Source organism: Oncorhynchus keta, chromosome 34, assembly GCF_023373465.1.
Source record: "Oncorhynchus keta strain PuntledgeMale-10-30-2019 chromosome 34, Oket_V2, whole genome shotgun sequence".
Classification (NCBI taxonomy): domain Eukaryota; kingdom Metazoa; phylum Chordata; class Actinopteri; order Salmoniformes; family Salmonidae; genus Oncorhynchus; species Oncorhynchus keta.
The window spans coordinates 72,211,034-72,238,245 of NC_068454.1; the positions used below are offsets into that span (position 1 = coordinate 72,211,034).

At 48.0% G+C, this 27,212-nt stretch overlaps 1 protein-coding gene across 12 annotated transcripts in view; it reads left to right on the forward strand.

Annotated features, from left to right (window-relative positions):
* The first annotated feature begins 4,300 nt into the window (after nucleotides 1–4,300).
* LOC118367646 (kin of IRRE-like protein 3) overlaps nucleotides 4,301–27,212 on the forward strand; it is a 50,145-nt gene continuing 27,233 nt past the window's right edge. For 7 of the 12 annotated variants that reach the window (XM_052494649.1, XM_052494650.1, XM_052494652.1 and 4 more), the window contains exon 1: nucleotides 4,301–4,996. In XM_052494649.1, coding sequence (XP_052350609.1) covers nucleotides 4,957–4,996 — 40 coding nt within the window. In that variant the 5' untranslated portion in view covers nucleotides 4,301–4,956. The remainder of the gene's footprint in view (nucleotides 4,997–27,212) is intronic. The other 5 variants (XM_052494654.1, XM_052494656.1, XM_052494659.1 and 2 more) reach the window with 1 other exon arrangement.

Below are 27,212 nucleotides of genomic sequence, written 5' to 3' on the forward strand. Positions count from 1 at the left end.
CCTGTACCCGGTCCCAGTGGGATGCGTCTCGCCCTTCCCAGGGAGTATGATGGGACGGAGGCATGGTGCCAGGGTTTCCTACTACAGCTGGGTACCGTTTACCCGGCTTCCTCGGGAAGGGAGAGGGTGTCCGCCCTGTCGTGTGGGGAGAAGGGGATGCGGCGTTGGACGACTTCGAGGAGTTCACCCGCCACTTCCGGGAAGTCTTCGACCACCCGCATGAGGGTAGAGAGGCGCGTGAACGTCTCTTCCACCTGAGGCAGGAGCAGGATGGAACGACAGGGCACTTATCGACCACTACAGCTGCAGCCTGCGCGAGGATGTCTGTCGGGATTTGGCCTGCAGGGATACCACCCTCACCTTCGACCAGCTGGTGGACCTGTTCATTCGGTTGGATAACCTGCTGGTCACCCGTGAATAGCCAGAGAGGGCTCTGTCGATTCCCCCTCCCAGCACCACCGCTCCGGTGCCTATGGAGCTGGGATGTGCTGCGCTCATGGAGGCCAGAGGAGGGGCTTTCAAATGCATGTTTACTTTCCTGAGTTTTCTCTGCAATTCCCAGCATAAGGCGCTCCTCGATTCAAGCACAGCTGGAAATTTTATCGACAGAGCATTCTCCCATAGGTTAGGGATCCCTATTGATCCAGTGGTTAGGTCTTTCCCAGTTCACACTCTGGACAGTCGACCATTAGGGTCCGGGTTGATTAGGGAGGCTAGCATTCCCCTGGGCATGGTGACGCAGGGAGGTCACGAGGAGAGAATCAGTCTCTTCCTCATTGACTCTCCTGCGTTTCCCGTGGTGCTAGGCCTATCCTGGTTAGCTCGTAATGACCCCACCATTTCATGGCAACAGAGGGCTCTCACGGGGTGGTTGCAAGAGTGCTCAAGGAGGATTTCAGGGGTTTCCTTTGGTGCTACTATGGTGGAAAGTCCAGAAAAGGTCTCCACCTTGCGCATTCCCCCTGATATACTCCGCTACATGCGCCGAGGATGTGTCCCTGGTGCGCAGGGTGGTTGACCGACTGTTGGAGCATGACCTGTACTTATTCCAACAGTCCGTATAATTCCACCTCGGGGGTGGAGATGGAGAGTGACCGCATTTCAGCCTTGAGTAATTGGCCGACTCCCACCACGGTAAAGGAGGTGCAGCGGTTTCTAGGGTTTGCCAATTACTCTGCTGAAGGGGGAACCGATACGTTTGCAGTGGTTGGCTGAGGAGGACAAGGCTTTTGGTCACCTGAAGGCTCTGTTTTACCTTGTCTCCCGTGCTGGCCCATCCGGATCCCCCTTTGGCGTTTGTAGTGGAGGTGGACGCGTCCGAGGCTGGAATATGAGCCGTGCTCTCTCAGCGCTCGGGTATGCCACCGAAGCTCCGCCCCTATGCCTTCTTCTCGAGGAAGCTCAGCCCAGAAGAGCGAAACTATGACGTGGGGGACCGGGAGCTGTTGGCTGTCGTCAAGGCTCTGAAGGCGTGGAGACATTGGTTTGAGGGGGCTAAACATGCTTTTCTCATCTGGACTGACCACTGCAATCTGGAGTACATCCGGACAGCGAGGAGACTGAACCCTCGCCAGGCAAGGTGGGTCATGTTTTTCACTCGTTTTGTTTTCACCCTTTCGTACAGACCAGGTTCCCAGAATGTGAAGGCAGACGCACTGTCCCGGCTGTATGAGACAGAGGAGCGGCCCATGGATCCCACCCCAATACTCCCGGCCTCCTGCCTGGTGGCACCGGTAGTATGGGAGCTGGACGCGGACATTAAGCAGGCGTTACGTGCAGAGCTCGCTCCCCTACAGTGTCCCGCTGGGCGTCTGTACGTTACGTCTGCTGTCCGTGATCTATTGGACCCACACGTCACCTTCCTCTGGTCATCCAGGCATCGGTCGGACTGGTGTGCTCTCTGAGTGGGAAGTACTGGTTGCCCACTTTGACTAAGGACGTGAGGGTTTATGTTTCCTCTTGCTCAGTGTGCACGCCGTGTAAGGCTCCTAGGCACCTGCTCAGAGGTAAGTTACACCCCTTACCCGTTCCACCTCGGCCATGGTCGCATCTGTTGATCGATTTCCTGACAGATCTCCCCATCACAGGGAAACACCACAATCCTGGTTGTTGTCCTGCCGTCTCCATCCTCTGCCCGGTCTCCCTACGGCCCTACAGACTGCAGAGGCCTTGTTTACGCACGTCTTCCGGCACTACGGGGTGCCTGAGGATATAGTGTCTGATCAGGGTCCCCAGTTCACTTCGAGGGTCTGGAGGTCGTTCATGGAACATCTGGGGGTCTCGATCAGTCTTACCTTGGGTAATGTGCAGGTGGAGAGAGTTAACCAGGATGTGAGTAGGTTTATGTGGTCTTATTGCCAGGACCGGTCAGCGGAGTGGGCAGCATTCGTGCCCTGGGCAGAGATGGCCCAGAACTCGCTTCACCACTCCTCCACTAACCTCTCCCCCTTCCAGTGCGTACTGGGGTACCAGCCGGTTCTGGCTCCTTGGCATCAGAGTCAGACCGAGGCTCCTGCAGTGGTTGACTGGTTCCGGCGTGTGGAGGAGACATGGGACGCCGCCCATGTTCACCTTCAGCGTGCCGTGCTGCGCCAGAAAGCCAGCGCAGACTGTCACAGCAGTGAGGCCCTGGTGTTTGCACCGGGGGACGGGGTCTGATTCTCGACCAGAAACCTGCACCTCTGCCTGCTCTGCCGGAAGCTGGGTCTGCGGTTTGTGGGGCCATTCAAAGTCCTGAGGAGACTGATCGAGGTGTGTTACAGGTTACAGCTCTCCCGATTACTGTATTAACCCCTCGTTCCATGTGTCTCTCCTCAGGCCGTTGGTGGCTGGTCCGCTCCAGGAGTCTGAGGTGCGGGATGTTCCTCCGCCCCCTCTGGATATAAAGGGGCCCCCAGCATATGCGTTGGACGTGTTGGACCGTTCCACCATCTCCGTCCGGATCGCCCTGTACCTCGCCCTCCGGGTCATCTCCGAGGCCTGTTCCGGTGCGCTGCTGGAGCCGCGCGTCAAGGGGGGGTGGGGGGTACTGTCACGACTTCTATCGAAGTCGGTTCCTCTCCTTGTTCGGGCGGCGTTCGGCGGTCGACGTCACTGGTTTTCTAGCCATCGCCGATCCATCTTTCATTTTTCCATTTGTCTTGTCTTGTTTCCCTACACACCTGGTTTCAATTCCCTCAGTATTAGACATGCATATAACCCTCTGTTCCCCCCCATGTCTGTGTGTGGAATTGTTTGTTGTTTCGTGTATGTGCACACTAGACTGGTTTGCGCTGGGTTATGTCAACCCATATTGTGTTTAGTGTTCTTGAGGCCGTGTGTTTTGTTCGCCGAAATAAAATGCTCCTTTGGCTACCCAACTTCTGCTCTCCTGCGCCTGACTCCCTTACAGCCAGTTAAGCATACCTAACAGAATTCCACACCCGACCATGGAATCAGCAGGAGTAGGTAATAGGAGTCGAGGAGCGTGTCAGAGAACACACGGTGGTGCTACAACATCTCTGCGTGGCGAAGGACCGCGTCGTTCAGACCAAAATGGATGTCTAAAATGGATGTCTTCCCCGATAGTGGGGGAAAGCGCCCCCTTTCTAAAGTTTCTGTTGTTATTGAATAACAACAACAAAAATATTCTGCCCAGTTTTTTCCCTTCAAATTGTGTTTGCTGAAGGACACCTAGTATGCACATATCTAAATCTTAGCAAATGTAGCTTTTTTTCTGTCAGAAAATAGACATTTCCCTTAAAGGAAAACTCCACCCCAAAACTATATTTTGGTATTTGTTTCATTAGTCCATTGTTGAAATAGTCCCTTAATGTTTTGCATGTCAGCGATCAAGTTTTCAAGATATGTAACTTTCAAAATACAGCAGGTATAATGCATAATTATCTGAACAGGTATTTCTGTATTTTGAAAGTGATATATCTTAAACACTTGATTGCTGACATGTAAAACAATGGGGTGTTACCATATCAACCCCTACAAAAATGTGAAGTAATTATAATCCACATAATAATTCACATTCCCTGTTTCTGCAGGAATGATGTCCTGCTGTAGGAAACTGGGTCAAATGAAGACCCTACATCTGTATAGCTCCTCCATATTAGAGATTCAACCACTTTTTGCATATGGATGTTAATCCCACGGTTGTTCTGTCCCCTGTCAACCAATAGCGGGTCCCCGGGGGCGTCGGCCAGTGTACCCCTCGTCACTAGTTTGTGTTCTTGTCAATGGGAAAGGGGAGTTCTCAGCTCCAGCTCACAGCAGCCACCCCCTTCTGAGATTTTGATATGCCTAAATTCAGAGGATCCTTAACAGATGATTGTCAGTGTGGATTATATCCCCTAGCAGACTGCTACGAGAAATAGAGGAGAACGGGATAGAGTGTGAGTGTGTATGTATGAGCTGCTGAAGATACAGGGAAAGAGCTGAGCAAGTGAGAGAGGGAGACTCGAGCGGAGGTGTGCGAGAGCAGCAACTTCATTGTGTTTAGACAGAACTGCGCGAGAAGCAGGACGGGGCGCAGCTCAGCATCAGTACCGAAAGGAAAAAGAGAGAATAGCCTTCTGGATACTACTGTGGACAAACAGACGGTGAGATGTACTTCATTCAAAAACAGTCAGTTGCACCAACTTGAGAGGGAAGAGGAATACATTGATCGAACCGAGGATACATATATGCTGTCATACTGAAAAAGTTCCGAACTATGGAAAATAATTTCTAAATGACTGTTTGTAAAGTTTTCGGACAATACCAGTGCTTTGAGAAGCATACGATTTCAGAGACAGGGACATCGCCCGGTACGTTTGATATACCCAAGCAGTGACATTGCTTTGCACGGCGGTGGAGAATAACCAGCAAGAGGCAGCCCTCACCCCAGTCGCATTGACGGAACAATAGATTCCCGTCCTACACTTTCGGGGAAAACACAGCCGAACCGGCGACAGAAGACAAGATAAAATGTTGCCGTTATACCTCGTCATTTGCTTTATGGGAACAGGTAAGAAAACCGTTCTTGTCACATTTTTTTTGCTGGTTGTTTTTCTGCGCTATTGCTATAAACTCATGAGATGCTCGCTCCGTGTTCCGTTCAGGGCGCGCTGCGTCAAACTGTAGCCTAGTCGATGCGCTGTGCTGACGGGGATGAGAGAGGATATCATATTGCGGCTCTGCTTTTGCTCCGAGGAACTATAGTTTGTCTTGAGGTGTTGAGACAAAGTTCCGCTACTGAAAGAGCTGACCCGGGTTGAATGGCACTAACGCCGACCCTTACCAAAGCGCACAGTGGCGAGGTGATGCGGTTTTTGTTGCTTTACGCATCGGGGTATTTATCTGGTGTAGGCTAGGCGGGGTGTTTTTTTGCTGATCGTTTGGAAACAGTCCATCATGTTAGTGCACGGGTTTCTTTGATATGCAGACATAAGGCTATAGACGATGCTAACAGATCAAAACTCGTGTAATACGGGATTGTTGCCACTGAGGTATGCGGTGACATCAGAAGTCGCTGTTGAAGCAAATGGTTTTTGTGTGTGAGAGTGAGTGAAAGAGAGAGAGCACGAGACAGATAGCAAGAGAAATATAAATTAAGAGATAAAGCAGAGAGATAAAAGAGAGAAGGACAGAGAGGAAGTGTTTCTACCAGGCGAAGGATAGCAGCCCATGAGGTTGGCCGCAGGTATCACAGATCAACATTTCTAATGAGATGTGGGGGGAAACATGGTAACGAGCAACATGTATAGCCTAGTAGAGATAACCTGGGAACATTCCCCTAATGCAGCCAAGCAGACCTTAAAATGCACCAGCTAGGACTCGACCTCTCCACCCCGACACACTCCCTCTCTAGCCCCACACACCCCCTATCTCACCCATATTTCATTTATTTTTGAATGGGCTTTATATTTGAAACATAAAGTGGAATCGCATGGGGATTGAAGCGTGTGAGGAAACCACGTTATGTTATAAGACCGCCGAAACAAGCTCTCCATCTCTTTTTTAGCCGACCTTTACATAAGTTTATCAAAAGGCGTGTGTCATTTATATTAAAATATATACTAGCTTATTATGCAAACTGTATTTGTAGTTTATCAGACAACACTATTGTATTATTAATCTATATCGAAAGTAACAATGTAGCCTATAAAGTTGAATCAGACCTCACTCAGCCGAAAGTCCAGACCAACTAGGTTTAAGAGGGGGGACAGCTAGGCTATGTCTTGTTGTAAGTGCTTAAACAGCCATGGGGTTGGATTTGAGACGGTTTTTAAACACAAGTCTCCAATTAATAATTCCATAGCCAAACGCAGCTAGGTGGAAAAGGCTGCACCACCACTAAGCTACACAAAAAAAAGGTCAATAATGAAACGATCTAGAAATAAAGAAAATGTATATTAAAGGCAGCCAACAGACCCCGGGCATGGTGCAATGATTTTTCTTTTATCTGTCCAACCGCTCGTTTGTGTTATTTTTTCGTGAGGACTTCAGCCACTAGGGGCAATCGTCTGACGGGAGTCAACATTGGCGTGTCAATAATTTGTGCAGTGGCCTTTGCCAATGATAGTTTACTATAACTGTCGCTGTACTCTTCAATGTCCAATTAGTGTGCCTCTTGGGAAAGGAGGTTTCACATTCAACTGTTCTAAACAATGGGTCTTTCTTTTGATAGGCTACTCATTTTGGCTGTATGTGCATTGTGTTTTTATTTTTTATTTTATTTAACTAGGCAAGTCAGTTAAGAACAAATTCTTATTTTCAATGACGGCCTGGGAACAGTGGGTTAACTGCCTGTTCAAGGGCAGAACGACAGATTTGTACCTTGTCAGCTTGGGGATTTGAACTTGCAACCTTTTGGTTACTAGTCCAACTCTCTAACCACTAGGCTACCCTGGGAAAATTATGTGGATATATTGAAGCAACATCTCAAGACATCAGTCAGGAAGTCGCAAATGGGTCTTACAAATGGACAATGACCCCAAGCATACTTCCAAAGTTGTGGCAAAATGGCTTAAGGGCGACAAATTCAAGGTATTGGAGTGGCCATCACAAAGCCCTGACCTCAATCCTATAGAAAATGTGTGGGCAGAACTGAAAAAGTGTGTGCGCGCAAGGAGGCCTACAAACCTAACACAGTTACACCAGCTCTGTCAGGAGGAATGGGCCAAAATTCACCCAACTTATTGTGGGAAGCTTGTGGAAGGCTACCCGAAACAACATTTGATCCAAGTTAAACAATGTAAAGGCAATGCTACCAAATACTAATTGAGTGGATGTAAACTTCTGACCCACTGGAATGTGATGAAAGAAATAAAAGCTGAAATAAATCATTCTCTCTACTATTATTCTGACATTTCACAATCTTAAAATAAAGTGGTGATCCTAATTGACCTAAGAAAGGGAATTTTTACTAGGATTAAATGTCAGGAATTGTGAAAAACTGAGTTTAAATGTATTTGGCTAAGGTGTATGTAAACTTCCGACTTCAACTGTATAATTTCATACCCAACCCCTCGTGGCTCTATTTTTATGCATGTGTTTTGTTGTTTCCAGTTTCCATGCCTTTAAACAAACATTTCCTTCGTTTTGGTGTATTATTAACCCCGGCTTTGATTCGGCTCTAGATAAAGGCTTCAAATCCCCCGACCCCTCGGATTCAGAGGATCTTACTTCTTCCAATTAACATTGAGCATCCAGGAGTAAAGTAGAGCGCTTTCGGTCAACGCCTCAGTAAATGAATTAAAAACAAAATGTTTATTGGCAGTTAAGCCGTGTTTTCTTCCCACTGTCTTTGATGAACGAGAGCCGAGTACAGACACATGGGGAGGTAGTAATTAAATTTAAATGTTGAATCAGAATACACAACGTTGTCACACTGACACCCACTCTCCTCTGGGAGGAGAAGAGAGAGGAGATGGAGATGGAACGCCTGCTGGAACTGGAACACAAGCACAAACAGACTTTTCCCTCCTAAAGAATTGTCAACGAGGATCGGGAAATACACTATTCCCCTAACTATTGACTGTGAGGAGCACAAACAAACAACAGCAGAGTTCCAGGGTCCTAGTGGATCCATTCCTGACAAACAAACAACAGCAGAGTTCCAGGGTCCTAGTGGATCCATTCCTGACAAACAAACAACAGCAGAGTTCCAGGGTCCTAGTGGATCCATTCCTGACAAACAAACAACAGCAGAGTTCCAGGGTCCTAGTGGATCCATTCCTGACAAACAAACAACAGCAGAGTTCCAGGGTCCTAGTGGATCCATTCCTGACAAACAAACAACAGCAGAGTTCCAGGGTCCTAGTGGATCCATTCCTGACAAACAAACAACAGCAGAGTTCCAGGGTCCTAGTGGATCCATTCCTGACAAACAAACAACAGCAGAGTTCCAGGGTCCTAGTGGATCCATTCCTGACAAACAAACAACAGCAGAGTTCCAGGGTCCTAGTGGATCCATTCCTGACAAACAAACAACAGCAGAGTTCCAGGGTCCTAGTGGATCCATTCCTGACAAACAAACAACAGCAGAGTTCCAGGGTCCTAGTGGATCCATTCCTGACAAACAAACAACAGCAGAGTTCCAGGGTCCTAGTGGATCCATTCCTGACAAACAAACAACAGCAGAGTTCCAGGGTCCTAGTGGATCCATTCCTGACAAACAAACAACAGCAGAGTTCCAGGGTCCTAGTGGATCCATTCCTGACAAACAAACAACAGCAGAGTTCCAGGGTCCTAGTGGATCCATTCCTGACAAACAAACAACAGCAGAGTTCCAGGGTCCTAGTGGATCCATTCCTGACAAACAAACAACAGCAGAGTTCCAGGGTCCTAGTGGATCCATTCCTGACAAACAAACAACAGCAGAGTTCCAGGGTCCTAGTGGATCCATTCCTGACAAACAAACAACAGCAGAGTTCCAGGGTCCTAGTGGATCCATTCCTGACAAACAAACAACAGCAGAGTTCCAGGGTCCTAGTGGATCCATTCCTGACAAACAAACAACAGCAGAGTTCCAGGGTCCTAGTGGATCCATTCCTGACAAACAAACAACAGCAGAGTTCCAGGGTCCTAGTGGATCCATTCCTGACAAACAAACAACAGCAGAGTTCCAGGGTCCTAGTGGATCCATTCCTGACAAACAAACAACAGCAGAGTTCCAGGGTCCTAGTGGATCCATTCCTGACAAACAAACAACAGCAGAGTTCCAGGGTCCTAGTGGATCCATTCCTGACAAACAAACAACAGCAGAGTTCCAGGGTCCTAGTGGATCCATTCCTGACAAACAAACAACAGCAGAGTTCCAGGGTCCTAGTGGATCCATTCCTGACAAACAAACAACAGCAGAGTTCCAGGGTCCTAGTGGATCCATTCCTGACAAACAAACAACAGCAGAGTTCCAGGGTCCTAGTGGATCCATTCCTGACAAACAAACAACAGCAGAGTTCCAGGGTCCTAGTGGATCCATTCCTGACAAACAAACAACAGCAGAGTTCCAGGGTCCTAGTGGATCCATTCCTGACAAACAAACAACAGCAGAGTTCCAGGGTCCTAGTGGATCCATTCCTGACAAACAAACAACAGCAGAGTTCCAGGGTCCTAGTGGATCCATTCCTGACAAACAAACAACAGCAGAGTTCCAGGGTCCTAGTGGATCCATTCCTGACAAACAAACAACAGCAGAGTTCCAGGGTCCTAGTGGATCCATTCCTGACAAACAAACAACAGCAGAGTTCCAGGGTCCTAGTGGATCCATTCCTGACAAACAAACAACAGCAGAGTTCCAGGGTCCTAGTGGATCCATTCCTGACAAACAAACAACAGCAAAGTTCCAGGGTCCTAGTGGATCCATTCCTGACAAACAAACAACAGCAGAGTTCCAGGGTCCTAGTGGATCCATTCCTGACAAACAAACAACAGCAGAGTTCCAGGGTCCTAGTGGATCCATTCCTGACAAACAAACAACAGCAGAGTTCCAGGGTCCTAGTGGATCCATTCCTGACAAACAAACAACAGCAGAGTTCCAGGGTCCTAGTGGATCCATTCCTGACAAACAAACAACAGCAGAGTTCCAGGGTCCTAGTGGATCCATTCCTGACAAACAAACAACAGCAGAGTTCCAGGGTCCTAGTGGATCCATTCCTGACAAACAAACAACAGCAGAGTTCCAGGGTCCTAGTGGATCCATTCCTGACAAACAAACAACAGCAAAGTTCCAGGGTCCTAGTGGATCCATTCCTGACAAACAAACAACAGCAGAGTTCCAGGGTCCTAGTGGATCCATTCCTGACAAACAAACAACAGCAGAGTTCCAGGGTCCTAGTGGATCCATTCCTGACAAACAAACAACAGCAGAGTTCCAGGGTCCTAGTGGATCCATTCCTGACAAACAAACAACAGCAGAGTTCCAGGGTCCTAGTGGATCCATTCCTGACAAACAAACACCACCAATGGCAAACAAACTGTAATGTTCCATTTGTCTTGGTAGAGTAGTCATAGATTTACTTTGTGTCTGTCACGCATGTTTTTCTCATCAGATCATCAGAGAGAGAGGAGGAGGGGGGTAGAGGGGCCGGGTGTAAGATGACACCAGCAGCAGAACAATTCCTTGACAGACAGACAGCAGCTGGATGGGGAGGGGCAGCAGCCAGCATGGTTCACAGGCTGCAACACACACACACACACACACACACACACACACACACACACACACACACACACACACACACACACACACACACACACACACACACACACACACACAGTCCCAGACTGGTTGTTCAATGCTTGTTCACCCATCCATATGTATGTCCTCTCTGTGGCCCTCCTCTGCAGCAGGAGCAACGGCAGCATCTATCCGTCATTTGCTTTCTCAGAATGTCCCCTTGCTTCCCACTGGAATTGGATTCCACCCTGCATCAGTATTCTGAGTAATCTTCAATGAGCTCTTTTTTGGAACCTTTGGCTTTGGTTTGCTGAGTCTCATAGGGCCAAGTTCAAAGGCTGGGAGCTGAGATCACACGTTTCCCTCGCTGCTTATTCCTCAAGTCCTGGCTGTCGCCACTTGTGTCTAAACCCAATGAAGCACCCTGAAAATGCATTACCATCACCATCCTCCTCTGAACTTGCCCAGTGAGGGGAATGTGTTGTGGGGCATTAGTAAGTCTAGTAGAACTCATCTACACACAAACAAACACAGCCTTTCACCATGGATATACTGTAAATACACAATGAGGCCTAGACAGGCACCATCAGAGGAACATATATCTTTGCCTCCTTGACCCCCCTTCCCCATTAGCAGAGATTTGTCCTGGATCTGAGCTGTGTGTCAGAAATATTTCTGGGCGATCCAGTAGCAGCATGGCTAGGGAGGTTTGTTTTAGGGGGTCTGTGCATATTTCATGAACCTCCGCTGCTTTGAATTCTTGCGGAGGAGTCAGGCTTGGGCAGAGTGTAAGGGGGACAGAGGAGTGGGGGTGTAAGGGGTTGTAGGGAGAGGGAGGAGGAGGAGGAGGAGAGAGACATGACTCAGAAGTGTAACTACCAGTGTGATGATCAAGTTGACACGCGGCGGGAAAACACCAGGGAATACCATGGAACATCATTAACTTCTCTCCATCTCTCTCTTCTTTCGGGGGGGTAAATTGGAATAAGTTGGAAGGCAGAGTGGGAGAAGAGAAGCCAAGTTGAGGATGAGTGTCAGACCAGGGGTGCACAGTCACAATAGCGCTGACGCAGCAGAATCCGTCTTGTGTAGAAGTCTGTTGCATTATTTAGGAGACACACCCATAGCAAAGATATGGATGAGTTTGGCCTACTTTCATTCCCACACTAGGAGTGCTCTCTGCAATGGACCCATGGCTCAAACGGGTGGAGATTTGATTTCCAGACAGACCTCATAGACTATGGAAAGGAATAGGATTCAGGGGAGGGGGCACAAATCAAACTTTAAAAGTAGTTTTTGTTCATGGCATGAGAGCTCTTAAGATTTGTTTTGTTTTGAGTGAAATTGTAGACACTTACCCATGAGTCACTCTGAAAGAGTTATTCCCCCCAGACCAGTACACTCAGAAAACCAACAATTCATATCCATTCCCAACCACATCTTAACCTTTTGTAGAGAGCCCTCCTTTATCTGCACTTTCACTTTCCCTCCAGTAACTCAGAACTGACTCATCCGAAGGTACTAACAGACAAACCAACAGGCAGGCAGGCAGGCAGGCAGGCAGGCAGGCAGGCAGGCAGGCAGGCAGGCAGGCAGGCAGGCAGTGATATAGACATATGTAGAAAGACAGTCATACAGGGGTGCAGAGGGGAGAAGATATAACAATGGGTTACTGTCTTCCAGCCCCAAGACATGTTCATGCACACTGGCATTGTCTTCTTCCTCGGACCTCGCCTCCTTGACAAACAGCACAATGACCCCTGGAGTCTTCCTCACTCATCTTTGGCCCACAATCCCCCCATCCCCTCAACAACTTTGCTGTGTACAGAGGCAGCAATTGGTGGGATAATATAAACAATGGGGCTTCATAAAACAAGCTCTGTCTCTCTAATCAGCTTTGCCATGCGGGGAAACAGAGATAAAGAACTTGGCATTGTGTCCAGGGGCCTTGTTATCAGCTGTTAGCTACTTCACTGGATGTGGTTGATGGCACGGCTCAACACAACAGGGAAGGCCTTGTGTTGTGTGGGCAGCCAGGCAAGATATGCTGGAGCTGTACTACCAGCTGGGGCACTTGGCCACTTCCATCCCTGTCTTTGTCTCTCTCTCTCGCTTCCTCTCTCTTCGCTCTATTTTCTCCCCCTCTTTTCATTCCCTCTCTCTCTCTCTCTGCTCTCTCTCTCTAACTCTGTTTCTCTCTGCTCTCTCTCTCTGCTCTCTAACTCTTGTTTCTCTCTGCTCTCTCTCTAACTCTGTTTCTCTCTGCTCTCTCTCTCTCTAACTCTGTAACTCTCACTGCTCTCTCCTTCCCTTACTTCTCTCCTTGTCTCTGTCTTTGCACATCCTCACCTCTGTTTCCCTCCGGGGCAAGGAAGGTCCTTGCAGGAAGTGACACATAAAGACAGGGACAATGGAGGGGCTGTGTCAGCTTCCTCTTCCAAATGACTGGTCCATCCACACACACATGCCGTCCGGCCCCTCAGCCTCTCAGGCCAGGGCCCCTACCAGTCCTACAACATTCCCACTCCCATCCACTGCCAGCAGATTACTGGGCTCTATTATCACCCACTGATTAGAACACAGTAGGGAGAGAGCAGAGGCTGTGTACTCTCTGCATTCTCTTCCACCAAACAGTGGTACAGCGAGAGGGAACCCTGGGTTAATTCTTTACAAATCATTAAAACAGAGCCCAGAGGGAGAGAGTAGAGCAGTAGCACAACCTGTGTTCAAACAGTAGCAAGCCAGCCAGCTATTTTAGTGAAAGATATTGTAGTTTTGTTTTGGGGGGGTCACATTTATGGGGGTATCACATCTTTCTAGAGATATGTATCACAATTTGGCAAGACCTCCAACCCAAGAAACCCAGAGAGCATAGAGAGAGCTCCAACATACTAGACCAAGCATTCGTTTTTATTTTCCAATCAATTCCTGCCCTCCAAGACAAGAATTTCCTATCTCCTGCCGAGACACAGAAACCAACAGCAAATTGAAATGTATCTCGCATGTTGCAGCAATATCTGGGCCTATGTTATCTTCACTAGCCGTGTTCCTCAACCTTCTTATAAAGATTGTCATGTTGGGGGGTGTTTCTGGCAGCTGGGAAGGGACTGAGGGGGAAAAACCCATTCGGTTATGAATCCCGTGAGAAGCTATTTATTTTTCTATCTATATATTTTCTACTTATTTATCTATTTTTATTCCCCGCTCGATCCGTTCTTGAGATGCGGTCCGATTTTCAGTGGCTCCTCTTGAGCAGAGCGATGTTAATATCATGTGGCCATTGTGTGCTGTTTTGGAGAGTTGTTGTGTGTGCACGTCCATAAGTGACTCATGAGGAGCTTATCAAAGCAACGCCCTAAACTATGTGTTGCTCATAGTACACACACACACACACACACACCGACACACCGACACACACACACACACACACACTAAGACAGGGGGTCAAGGGCATACATTGGGGCAGAGGATGATGAGCTGAGATGAGTGTTTCCCGTCTTTGGGGCTATGTGCCCTTTATGGAGCGGTTAGTCAAAGCCCGACTGTCTAATTAATGACGCTCTATCTCTCAGGATGTCATGTCTCCACTCAACTCAACCCAACCAGGGGGAAAGGAATGCACTCAATGAAACAAGTGATGGCCTGGCTGGGCGGACAGAGACCAGAGGGTTGAGTGCGTGCAGGGAGGGACAACTCTCATGCTCCCCTGGGCTTCAGGTCCCCTCCTTCCCCTCTCTCTGTCTCCTTCTTTCTTTCTCTGTCTTTCTTTCTCCTCCTCAAACAAAGAGCTCCATCTTCCTGCTTCCTGCCAGTTTAAACTGACAGGAATCTGAGGGCAAATATTGTGATAGTGACTCAACCGTTAACAAAAATACTGGGCTCGGCGGACGGGAAAGGAAACCGCTTCTTAAACTCTCTTTCTCCTCCTCCTTCTCTCAGTGAGAAAGGTAGGTCTCTCTGCCTCTCTGTGTTGTTTTGAGTGGCAGACAGCTGGGTGAAGGGTTGGCGGAAAGTGTAGCAACTTTTTTTCTTCTCCCCCTTCTCCTCCAGCAGGGAATTTAGAGCAAGTCTTTGAAACTCTCCGTGGGAGGCCGCTAGGAAAGCCGGCCAATTTGCTATCAACTGAGGGGTGTCAGTCAAAGCTCATCGATCAGGCTTTTAACTGCGGCTCCCTCAATGTCCAAACATGGTAATTTTATCGAGCTGTGTTGGAGAGGAGAGGCACGGTGAGGAGTGGGGCGACAGCCGGGGGCGGCGGAGGGTTTGGGGGATAGGGGTGAGAGTCAGTAGGTGGGTAAGGTGGGTCTCCAACTTCTGTGGTGATGAAAAGCAGGAGCTTCACACAGAGAGGCATTGGAGATCCTCTGGACAGGGGGTTGGGAGGAGATGTTTGTCTGAGCAGAGAGACAGAGAAAGAGAGAGCTGTGCCTCAGCCGGGGGAGGAGGGAGGGGAGAGAGAGACACACAGAGACTGAGAGAGAGAAAGAGAGAGCTGTGCCTCAGCTGGGGGAGGAGGGGGGGGGGGCACAGAGAGGGAGAGAGAAAGAGAGGGGGGGTCAGAAGGATTTACTGCCAGCAGCTTAGAATTAAAAGTAATGTATATGCTTGTATTGGTGTAAAGCGAACCTGTGTTTTTCTCCCAGCACAGGGTAGCTAAAAGAATAACAAAGATGTAACTGAAGTAAGAATCCGGGGTGGAAGAATTGAAAGGGGTTGTTTCAACGCCTCAGGGCGAAACATTACATCCTGAGGTATCCCTTTGCCATGAAGATGGACTTAAGACACAGAATGTTTTTTGAAGAAGGGGTTTTGTGTGTGTGTGTGTGTATGTTTGTGTGTGTGTGTGTGTGTGTGTGTGTGTGTGTGTGTGTGTGTGTGTGTGTGTGTGTGTGTGTGTGTGTGTGTGTGTGTGTGTGTGTGTGTGTGTGTGTGTGTGTGTGTGTGTGTGTGTGTGTGTGTGTGTGTGTGTGTGTGTGTATGCATGCGTGTGTGTGTGTGGGTGGGTGAGGTGAGGTGTTGGAGAGGTGAATCTGAACCCACTTCCAAAACTATCTCAGTTTATGAGGTAGTGCTAAATAATGAATGGGCCGTGGCCTTTCCTGATCCCGACTACATTCCAGTAGAATTCCAGCAGGGTTAGGGTGACAGCTAAGTGACAGGGGTGAACCGTATACACCTCTACACCCCTGCACCCCCGCCAGGAGACAGCAGCAGTCCCTCCTAGGGTTGCACCAATCTGGTAACTCCTTAAAAGGAGGAGGAGCGGGAAGAACTGATTGTTCCCTCCACAGATTGGGCTACTACGCCCTTCTGCTACAGGATGATGTCTGTTTGCTTTTGAAAGTCCCAGCCATGGTGCATGGAAAGCTCTGGAGGATAGGGGAGGAAGGAGGAAGGGGGGTGTCAATAGAGACAACAGCAAGGATAGAGGTAAGGGAGAAGCAGAGATAGAAAGGGGAGAAAGAGAGAAAGGGAGTGAGAGAGGGAGAGTGTTACATACACATAGACAATAGGGATGACATTGCCTAAGATGATGTAAGTGTGAATCCAGTGTCAGTCTATGACAGATGATATAGCCTGCTATTGATAGGATAGTTGGGCTGGAGGGAGGGAAGGAGAGAGTATAGATACTGCAGGTTTTCAGGGAGTTTCCAAACAGAGACAGATAGAGCAGGAGATAACATTGGATGAGAGAGGAGTGGACGGAGGGAGGGAGAGGGCGATGAGACGCAGAGTTCCAGGCTGCATCCATCATGTGGTTTGGTGCAGGAGCCATTTCTACCCATTGTTCTCCATCATTTGTTTTCTCAGGGCTCTGCTGGGGGGTTAGCCATTTGTTTGTGCGCTAATTGCGTAAGTGAGACAGTATAATTAGACGTAAAGATAAACAGACAAAGGCAGAGGAGAGCGATAGATAGCCACAGGGAGATAGATACAGAGGTGCAGATGAAATGAGATGTGTAGACGACGGAAATGTCCCTCTCCATTTCAACGTTCAAGGCTGCCAAGGAGGAGGAGTAAGGGTGTGGTATAAAGTACAGGAGACAGAGAGAGATGGAACAATAATGGATGAGAGAGAGGAGGAGAGAGAAGATGTCTTCACAGCCTGCACTTTGAGGTGCAGCCCAATGCTGCCTGAAAAGTCACCCCATTTGATGCAGCGAGGTGGGGAGAGGGGGAGGGGAGGTATAGAGAGGGAGAGAGAGAGCAAGGGGAGATGAGGAATGAGAGAGAGGGAGAGAAAGAGTAGGAGAGAGAAAGATTAACACTCTGAAGCAGAAGAGTGAGGAGAGGGAGAGAGAGGGGGGGGCAGGAGATCATCTCTCCTCCAGATCAAAGGCAGTGTCTGGTCCCTGGAAGTGCCTGTTTGTTTTCAGTTGTTTGGTAGGGTCTCCAACCTCCATGTGTGAGGCCACAGGCTCCTGCCCTGACACACACACACACACACAACCCTGACACACACACACACCACACACACACACAACCCTGACACACACAAACACACACCGTTTTATCTCTGTTTCATACACCTCAAACACAGCCACCTGCCAAACCATCACTAAGAAGACACAGCACACACTCTCTGGTACAGCTATACACACACCCCAGCACCACTACACACACCCCGACACCACTTTACACACACCCTGGTTTGTGAGTGTGTGAGGTTGAGGAGGTGGGGAACATGTGGAGCAGTAAGCTGCAGGCAGACAACAGAAGAGCAGCAAGTCCTCAGTCTGTCCTTCAACTTGTTCAATGGAGAGATGTCTGGAGTGAGATGATTACAGGTTACTGTCTGAAACTACAGCCCAAGACTAATCAGTCTGGGGAAGATCGTTTGTGAAAAACCTGCAGCTCCTGTTATACTTTCAGGGCCGGATTAAGAAATCTAATTGGGAGTTGTTGAGCAAAACTGTTTCTATTGGTTCTACAGACAGACTAGTCTTCTCTTTTCAACAGTAGCCATTTTTTTTTTACAAACAGCATATTTTTCCCTTAATTGTACTTTGAAATTTGCAAAACGCAAACTGACAGCTGCAACCATCCATAGAAATATAATCCATAGATGCTAGTTTCCATTCAAGTCAGGACTGGTATCCATTGCTAGTGTACCCATGAGTTTAATAGTCAAATTGCCAGGGTAAGAGGTTACAATAACCCTCTATGGATTATATGTCTATGGCCACAATGCAACAAGCTGTATATTTGACGTGCATACTGCCAAACTGCAGCCTTCCTGACTGTAGGCACACCGGTAACTTCCAAACACTTGAGTAAATGCATTTTCCTGGCAAAGTTTAAGTCCACATGTAGAATCTATGCCAAGGCGCATTCAATCTGTTCTGGCAGCTCATGCTGGCCCAACACCCTTATAAGACACACACTGTTAAATAAAGGTTCATTAAAAATCAAATACACTTTATGTTGGTGTTTCCTATATTTTGGCAGTTACTTGTATGTGCTTGTGATAAAACTTAATCCACAGTTATTTTTTTAATAAACTATTGATCCACTATGGGTAAATGATGCTCTCTGGTGTTTTTGAACATTGAAAGTGGTCTCCTGTGTTGTTGGGTATTTTGTGTGTGTGTGTGAGGGGGGGTGGTGGCTTGGGCCCAGCCCCTGACTCACACAATTGACCAGTCACATGTATTTATTATTGCAGTACATTTTTTACTTTTTATTCATCAATTACCCAACAAAGGCAGGGCCCTCCAGTTACCGACGTATCCCCTACCTCCTCTCCTCCCCTATCTGAGGATTAGCAGAGTGGCAGCAGGCTGTCTACACTCCTAAATTCTCCTGTGGTTGGCGGTTGCAATACAAAATAAAAAAAAATACTACATATATAATATATATTTAATATATAATATATACAAATATATATTTCCTTTATTGTTATTTGTTGAAAAAATATATATATATGTTTGCCTCCTCTTGGGCCTGGGCCGAGGGGCTTCAGCTGCATGAATTCAGCCCTCTGTATTTTAAAAGCGTGTATGCTGAGCGACAGATGTCTTTGGAGTTATTGAGAGACTGACAGCATTTCTGGTGTTATTTGAGAACTATTGAATGACTGTACCAAGCCGTCACAGTTGTTTATCTTTTAACACAGTGACAGTGCTGGCTGTTTGAAGTTGCTCGTAGTGCACTAGATAGACATAAAGTGGTCATATCCTTGGGGTTCTGAAAAGCCTGGGTCCAGTCACGACTCTAGTGTGTGTGTGTGTATGTGTGTGCATGAGAGATGGTTTCTGCGTGTATGTGTGTGAGTGAGGGTGCACGTGCGCCCGAGCGCATGCTCCGTTCTCCTGACTCTGCGTGGGTGTATCCAGGAGTGTCACCCGCTCTTTCAGAGCTCTGGCGCAGGGAAGGAAGATAAATGGGACATTAATGGAACCACTCAATCACAGGCTACTTAAAAAAGCTGACCATAGACTGTGGGGCAATCAGTCCTACTCCGAGACCCATTCAGTCTGCGTTCAGCCTGGGCTCGAGAAGGGCGGTTATGGGTCCTTCAAACTCTGGATTAGCCATTCACTGCTCCATAGACCACGGCCTAACTGACTGAGCAGTCCTTTAGAAAGCCCATAGGGGCTGGAGAGAGTGATCTCTCTCTTAAAAAAGAGTTCTGATTGTTCTTGGAGGTCTTTAAAAGCCAGTTAGATTTGTGCTCCTTCACCTTGCACCTCCGGGAGTTAGTGACTACTAATAGTGACTATGTTGTGTGAAGGTTTTGTTTGGTGTGTGCTTTTGATTTTTGTTCGGTTTAGTTAACAGCAGATATGTTTTTAAGTGGTGCATGGTTTTCTTAGTGTCACGAAAACTCCCTCTCCGGCCTCTAGGACATCAAGCTGCTGATTATCCCGCACACCTGTCACCATCGTCAAGCACAACAGCGCATCATGACACTCACCTGGACTCCATCACCTCCTTGATTATCCTCCCTATATCTGTCCCTCCCCTTGGCTCTTTCCTCAGGTAATATAATAATAATATATAATAATAATATAAGGTGTTATTGATGTTTTCATGTTGGTGCGTAGTGTAGTGTTACGTGGTTATTGTTTCATTCATTTATTAAAACACTCACTCCTTGAACTTGCTTCCCGACTCTCAGCACACTAGTTACACTTAGGTGAGAACAGGAATGAATGGGGAGGGAAAATCTATGGTTCTTCAGTTGTGCCGTAGGAGCATGACGGTTGCTTTAATGGTGTGAAAATGAACGGTGGCCATGTCAATTCCACCTTTACCTCTGGGGTCGATTCGGAACTGTTGCTTCTGATTCATTTCCTGTAGCTTTGATTAGAAAGACACGGTGGTCTAGAAAACCTTTTCACACTTACCGCCGGGGGTACGGAAGAGGAAGCTGCCATCTTGTGTGAAACATGAACTGTGTTGGCCAACACCACAAAGGTACAAACACAACACTGGGGTCAAAATGTTCCCCCTCTCTGCACCATACAACCAACCACACTTCTCTGATTTCTTCTCTCTCTCTCCCTCCCTGGGTAATGTGTTAACGAGCAACAGCTTCTCCGAATACCCATAACATTAGTGTGTGTGTACCGTGTGTGTGTGTGTGTGTTTTCACACCAATTAATGAATCGCTTTGTGAGGCTGTTGAGGTGACGACGGCTTGTCTCTTGCCTGCGTGCGGGTGGGTGTGTTTCTTCCCCCGCTCTCCCTACCGTGTTAGACCACTCTCTCTCCCGTGTTAGACCGTTCTCTCTCCCGTGTTAGACCGCGTGTGTGCCTGTGATGGCAGGGTCCTCTCTGACACTTTACATTAATTAGCCCTCTCTGTAATTAGCGCAGGGGGACGAGTGGGAACATGAGAGACCTGAACACAAGCCCAATCAGAGGGGCCAACGGGTTTGATTCAACGTCAGCAAGAAAGTTCACACATATGTAGAATTCCTGGTTCGACTCGGACAGACTGCGTTTTCACACTCAAATTAGCAGGGATGTGGATTGGGAACATTGGACTCTTGAGAGGAAAAAATAAGACCCTTTTCGTTATCCTGACTTGTTTTTGAGTTTGGTGACCATTAATATAAAACCAGACTCCCTCTCTCTCGTCCTCTTTCCCGTGTTAGACCGTTCTCTCTCCCGTGTTAGACTGTTCTCTTTCCCGTGTTAGACCGTTCTCTTTCCTGTGTTAGACCGTTCTCTTTCCCGTGTTAGACTGTTCTCTTTCCCGTGTTAGACTGTTCTCTTTCCTGTGTTAGACCGTTCTCTTTCCCGTGTAGGACCGTTCTCTTTCCCGTGTTAGACTGTTCTCTTTCCCGTGTTAGACTGTTCTCTTTCCCGTGTTAGACCGCTCTCTTTCCCGTGTTAGACCGCTCTCTTTCCCGTGTTAGACCGTTCTCTTTCCCGTGTTAGACTGTTCTCTTTCCCGTGTTAGACCGCTCTCTTTCCCGTGTTAGACCGCTCTCTTTCCCGTGTTAGACCGTTCTCTTTCCCGTGTTAGACTGTTCTCTTTCCCTTGTTAGACCGTTCTCTTTCCCGTGTTAGACTGTTCTCTTTCCCGTGTTAGACTGTTCTCTTTCCCGTGTTAGACTGTTCTCTTTCCCGTGTTAGACTGTTCTCTCTCCCGTGTTAGACTGTTCTCTTTCCCGTGTTAGACTGTTCTCTTTCCCGTGTTAGACTGTTCTCTTTCCCGTGTTAGACTGTTCTCTTTCCCGTGTTAGACTGTTCTCTCTCCCGTGTTAGACTGTTCTCTTTCCCGTGTTAGACTGTTCTCTCTCCCGTGTTAGACTGTTCTCTTTCCCGTGTTAGACTGTTCTCTTTCCCGTGTTAGACTGTTCTCTTTCCCGTGTTAGACTGTTCTCTTTCCCGTGTTAGACCGTCCTCTTTCCCGTGTTAGACTGTTCTCTTTCCCGTGTTAGACTGTTCTCTCTCCCGTGTTAGACTGTTCTCTCTCCCGTGTTAGACTGTTCTCTCTCCCGTGTTAGACTGTTCTCTCTCCCGTGTTAGACTGTTCTCTTTCCCGTGTTAGACCGTCCTCTTTCCCGTGTTAGACTGTTCTCTCTCCCGTGTTAGACTGTTCTCTCTCCCGTGTTAGACTGTTCTCTTTCCCGTGTTAGACTGTTCTCTCTCCCGTGTTAGACTGTTCTCTCTCCCGTGTTAGACTGTTCTCTTTCCCGTGTTAGACTGTTCTCTTTCCCGTGTTAGACCGTCCTCTTTCCCGTGTTAGACTGTTCTCTCTCCCGTGTTAGACTGTTCTCTCTCCCGTGTTAGACTGTTCTCTTTCCCGTGTTAGACTGTTCTCTTTCCCGTGTTAGACCGTCCTCTTTCCCGTGTTAGACTGTTCTCTCTCCCGTGTTAGACTGTTCTCTCTCCCGTGTTAGACTGTTCTCTTTCCCGTGTTAGACCGTTCTCTTTCCCGTGTTAGACCGTTCTCTTTCCCGTGTTAGACCGTTCTCTTTCCCATGTTAGACTGTTCTCTTTCCCGTGTTAGACCGCTCTCTCTCCCGTGTTAGACCGTTCTCTTTCCCGTGTTAGACCGTCCTCTTTCCCGTGTTAGACCGTTCTCTTTCCCGTGTTAGACCGTTCTCTTTCCCGTGTTAGACCATTCTCTTTCCCGTGTTAGACCGTTCTCTCTCCCGTGTTAGACCGCTCTCTCTCCCGTGTTAGACCGCTCTCTCTCCCGTGTTAGACCGCTCTCTCTCCCGTGTTAGACTGTTCTCTCTCCCGTGTTAGACCGCTCTCTCTCCCGTGTTAGACCGCTCTCTCTCCCGTGTTAGACTGTTCTCTCTCCCGTGTTAGACTGTTCTCTTTCCCGTGTTAGACTGTTCTCTCTTCCGTGTTAGACTGTTCTCTTTCCCGTGTTAGACCGCTCTCTCTCCCGTGTTAGACCGTTCTCTTTCCCGTGTTAGACCGTCCTCTTTCCCGTGTTAGACCGTTCTCTTTCCCGTGTTAGACCGTTCTCTCTCCCGTGTTAGACCGCTCTCTCTCCCGTGTTAGACCGCTCTCTCTCCCGTGTTAGACCGCTCTCTCTCCCGTGTTAGACTGTTCTCTCTCCCGTGTTAGACCGCTCTCTCTCCCGTGTTAGACCGCTCTCTCTCCCGTGTTAGACTGTTCTCTCTCCCGTGTTAGACTGTTCTCTCTCCTGTGTTAGACTGTTCTCTCTCCTGTGTTAGACCGTTCTCTTTCCTGTGTTAGACCGTTCTCTTTCCCGTGTTAGACCGTTCTCTTTCCCGTGTTAGACCGTTCTCTCTCCCGTGTTAGACTGTTCTCTCTCCTGTGTTAGACTGTTCTCTCTCCCGTGTTAGACTGTTCTCTCTCCTGTGTTAGACTGTTCTCTCTCCCATGTTAGACTGTTCTCTTTCCCGTGTTAGACCGCTCTCTCTCCCGTGTTAGACCGTTCTCTTTCCCGTGTTAGACCGTTCTCTCTCCCGTGTTAGACTGTTCTCTCTCCTGTGTTAGACTGTTCTCTCTCCCGTGTTAGACTGTTCTCTCTCCTGTGTTAGACTGTTCTCTTTCCCGTGTTAGACCACTCTCTCTCCCGTGTTAGACCGCTCTCTCTCCCGTGTTAGACCGCATGTGTGCCTGTGATGGCAGGGTCCTCTCTGACACTTTACATTAATTAGCCCTCTCTGTAATTAGCGCAGGGGGACGAGTGGGAACATGAGAGACCTGAACACAAGCCCAATCAGAGGGGCCAACGGGTTTGATTCAACGTCAGCAAGAAAGTTCACACATATGTAGAATTCCTGGCTCGACTCGGACAGACTGCGTTTTCACACTCAAATTAGCAGGGATGTGGATTGGGAAGATTGGACTCTTGAGAGGAAAAAATAAGACCCTTTTCTTTATCCTGACTTGTTTTTGAGTTTGGTGACCATTAATATGAAACCAGACTCCCTCTCTCTCGTTCTCTTTCCTCTCCTCCTCCACACTAGCCCTTCCTCCTGGGGCACTGCAGAACAATTATTTTGCTCTCCTCCTTCTCACTCCCTCCCTCTCACTCCAGATAATTCAATCTGTCCAATATCAAATAATCTTCCCCAATTTTTCAGCCCATTTTAACCTTATCGCTCAAACAGCCGCCTCTAGGGGATGAGTCTCGTTCCACCTTGTTAAAAGAGAAGGGGAGAGAAAGAGAGAGAACCCGGGAAAGGGGGATGACAAATAGCTCTCTGAGGAGTGGTTTGAGAAGCTTCTGTTTGCCATTCTCACAGGCAATATGTGAAAGAGCCGGCAAAGATAGAGTGGGGGGGGACCAGAGAGGAAAAAGAGAGGAGGGAGGGAGGGAATATTAGTGAAAGGGTGGGGGATGAGTGTAGGCTAGGTGATGAAAGTAAAGTTGGCCTGGTGTTACCACTCTACTCTAACTTGTGTCCCACAGCACTGTATAACACGACCCCTCTACAAGATCTCCCCCTTTCAGAATTACAATCCAATAAGGTGGCCTCCTGTTGGTCTTTGTTCCCCCATAGTGTTTACCTTGTCCTCCAGCTCCGCTCGCTGCCTAATCTACCCAAGAGCTGAATGGCAGTAGGTCAGGGACAAGAGGAGGGACAGAGTGGGAGGAGAGGGGTGAAGGAGGGAAGACGGGGGGGGGTGGAGTAAAGGGTTCATTTTTCCTTCGCTCAATATTTTTCTCCACCATTCCATTCTTTGGGTTGTTTCCCTCTCTCCGGTTCTCCCACTCTCCTTCCTCCTCTTTTCTTTTCACTTTTAATCAGTCTGCTTGATTGTTCTAAGCTGCTTTCAGCCGGCCCATGGGAGAGTTGGAGGTCTGGAGTCTGTTTTAATTCTGATTTAAAAGAAGCCTTTCTCAAGAAGGGAGATGTGAGAGTAGGCCAGGCTGAGGAGAGTGAAGGAGTGGAGGTGGGACAGATTGCATGGCGGTGGTGAGATAGGATGGGAGGCAGAGAGGTGGCTTCAGCAAACACCAGAAGTCACGGAAAATATATGATATGCCACACAATCTCTCTCTCCCAATCTCCTCTCTCTCTTGTGCTTAAACACACACACATACGCACTCGCAGGCATTGGGGTGGTTTAAGCCAAATGGGATATTTTTTCTCCTATCTGTAATCAAGCGGCACAATCTATATACAGTAGATTGATCTCAACTTCCTGTGATTCATACCATATCCTGTGAGGACGATATAGCCAGCTGAGAGGGTTATCTCCACGCTCTGTCTAATGATCGATAATCTCCCCGGATGGCTTTAAGAGCCTGCAACGTTCCACTTGTTTATCAGTGCCACAAACCAGGGGCCACAGACAGATGAGCTGTGAACTGCAAATGAAAAAATATATAAATCAGTATTTGCAGAGAGAGAAGAGAGATAGCCGTTTGGCATAATTGCAGTAGCTGAAACTTTTTGGCTGCTGTGTGGAGTGGACAGTCATGGTGTGGGTAGATAGTGGTCCATTTCCCTGATTGATGGGGTTATACTTGGTTGGCAATGTCACCGTTGTGGACTCCCTGGACGTCCTTGTTAGACACTTAATTTAAAGGCCTTATCGCACTGAGACACAGTGAGATTCTCCCAATATAAGTTTGGACATCAAAGATACTGGCACTGGCACCAAGACTCTATCCATTACTGCAGCCAGGCAGATAGGCGAGCTGCAGGGCAATGTGTGTGTGCTTGTGTGTCTCTCTAGTTCTCTCTCTTTGTGTGTGTGTTTTCTCTGTTTGCATCTCTGTGTGTTTGTTTGTGTCCCTTCCTTTGTGTGTGTGTTTGAGTGTGAGTGGTGAAACAGTCACACATCTGTCCCTCAACTAACAAACCCCCCCAAATAATAAACCTCACTCCAGAAAAATGGAGTGACACAATGAAGTGGTTAAGTTTATCAAGCCACCAGCTTTGCTCAGGCAGGCAAGGTGTTAAGGGCCAGGCAGAGGTCAAGGGCCCAGCCCACAGCATTCTTCAGCTAGGCACGTCCCAGCACATCACACAGTCAGGGACCATATGTCCAGGTCCCCAGTCAATGGGCCAGCCCAGCCAGCAAGACAAAGACCCATTCACACCCACTGAGCTCTGAGGAAATCTGCAATTCTACGCTGCCATTAGGCCAGAAAACAGCACCAGTGAGTAAACACCAGGGATACCGAGTTACAGATATGGAGAGAGGGGAAAGAGGAAGAGAGAGGGAATGAGAAGGAGGGGGAGAAAGAGAGACAAAGGGTGAGAGAGAGAGAGAGAGAGAGAGAGAGAGAGAGAGAGAGAGAGAGAGAGAGAGAGAGAGAGAGAGAGAGAGAGAGAGAGAGAGAGAGAGAGAGAGAGAGAGAGAGAGAGAGAGAGAGAGAGAGAGAGAGAGAGAAAGAAAGAAAGAGAGCGTGGGGGCTGCTGGGAGGGTCTCTAAGGGCCCTCTGGAGAGAAGTATGCTGCAGCCCTGTGGAAGAACAGAGAGATGGGTCCACAGCACAGGGCATCATCCCCAGCCTGCCTGTAATGCCTAGTAAAGGTCTCTCTCTCTCTCTCTCTCTCTCTCTCTCTCTCTCTCTCTCTCTCTCTCTCAATTCAGTTCAATTCAAAGGGCTTTATTGGCATGGGAAACATATATTTACATTGCCAAAGCAAGTGAAATAGACAATAATAAATGAACAGTAAACATGACACACCATTACATTCCAAAGGAATAGAGACATTCCAAATGTCAAATTATGTCTATATACAGTGTTGTAATGATATGCAAATAGATAAAGTACAAAAGGGAAAATAAATAAACATAAATATGGGTTTTATTTACAATGGTGTTTGTTCTTCACTGGTTGCCCTTTTCTTGTGGCAACAGGTCAGAAATCCTGCTGCTGTGATGGCACACTGTATTTCACCCAATAGATATGGGAGTTTATCAAAATTGGCTTTGTTTTCAAATTCTTTGTGGCTCACTGTGTAATCTGAGGGAGATATGTGTCTCTAATATGGTCATACATTTGCCGGAGGTCTCTCTCTCTCTGCCTCTGCCTCTCTCTCTCTCTCTCTCTCTGCCTCTCTCTCTGCCTCTCACTGCCTCTCTCTCTCTGCCTGTCACTCACAACTCTGTTAATAAGGCCAGCAATAAATGCCAGGAAGGATACCAAGCTGGGATGAAAGCTATTCCTCTCCTGTTGAAGCTTTGAGGATATGTTTTCCTGGAGTAAGAAGGGAGGAGGTTGGGGTAAGAGTAGGGAGGAGAAGGATAGGCTTTATAGAGTTATGTTGCATTTGAATGGCCCACAGTAAACCCATCCCATCATAAAATAATATTTTGTGTGTCATATCCTGTTGTGTGTGCACTATGGGACATTTGCCAGTCCCACCAGCACTGAGTAAAGTGTAGAGGGGGAGGAGAAGGGGGATCCTGAGGGGGGAATAGATCACACATATTTTCTTTCACTGCAGCGATGAATATGGAAGAAAAAAGGTCAAACTTGACTGGAAACACTACAGTAGATCACAATTACAGTCCAGGCCCACATTTCATACATCAAGTCCCCGCTGTGATGTCTCATCAGCCCCTGGTCATACTGGAGAGGCCCACCCCGCACATTATCAAAGATTGATGGGGTGTCCTACTTAAAGCCAGGGGGTGGGGTGTGTGTGGGGGG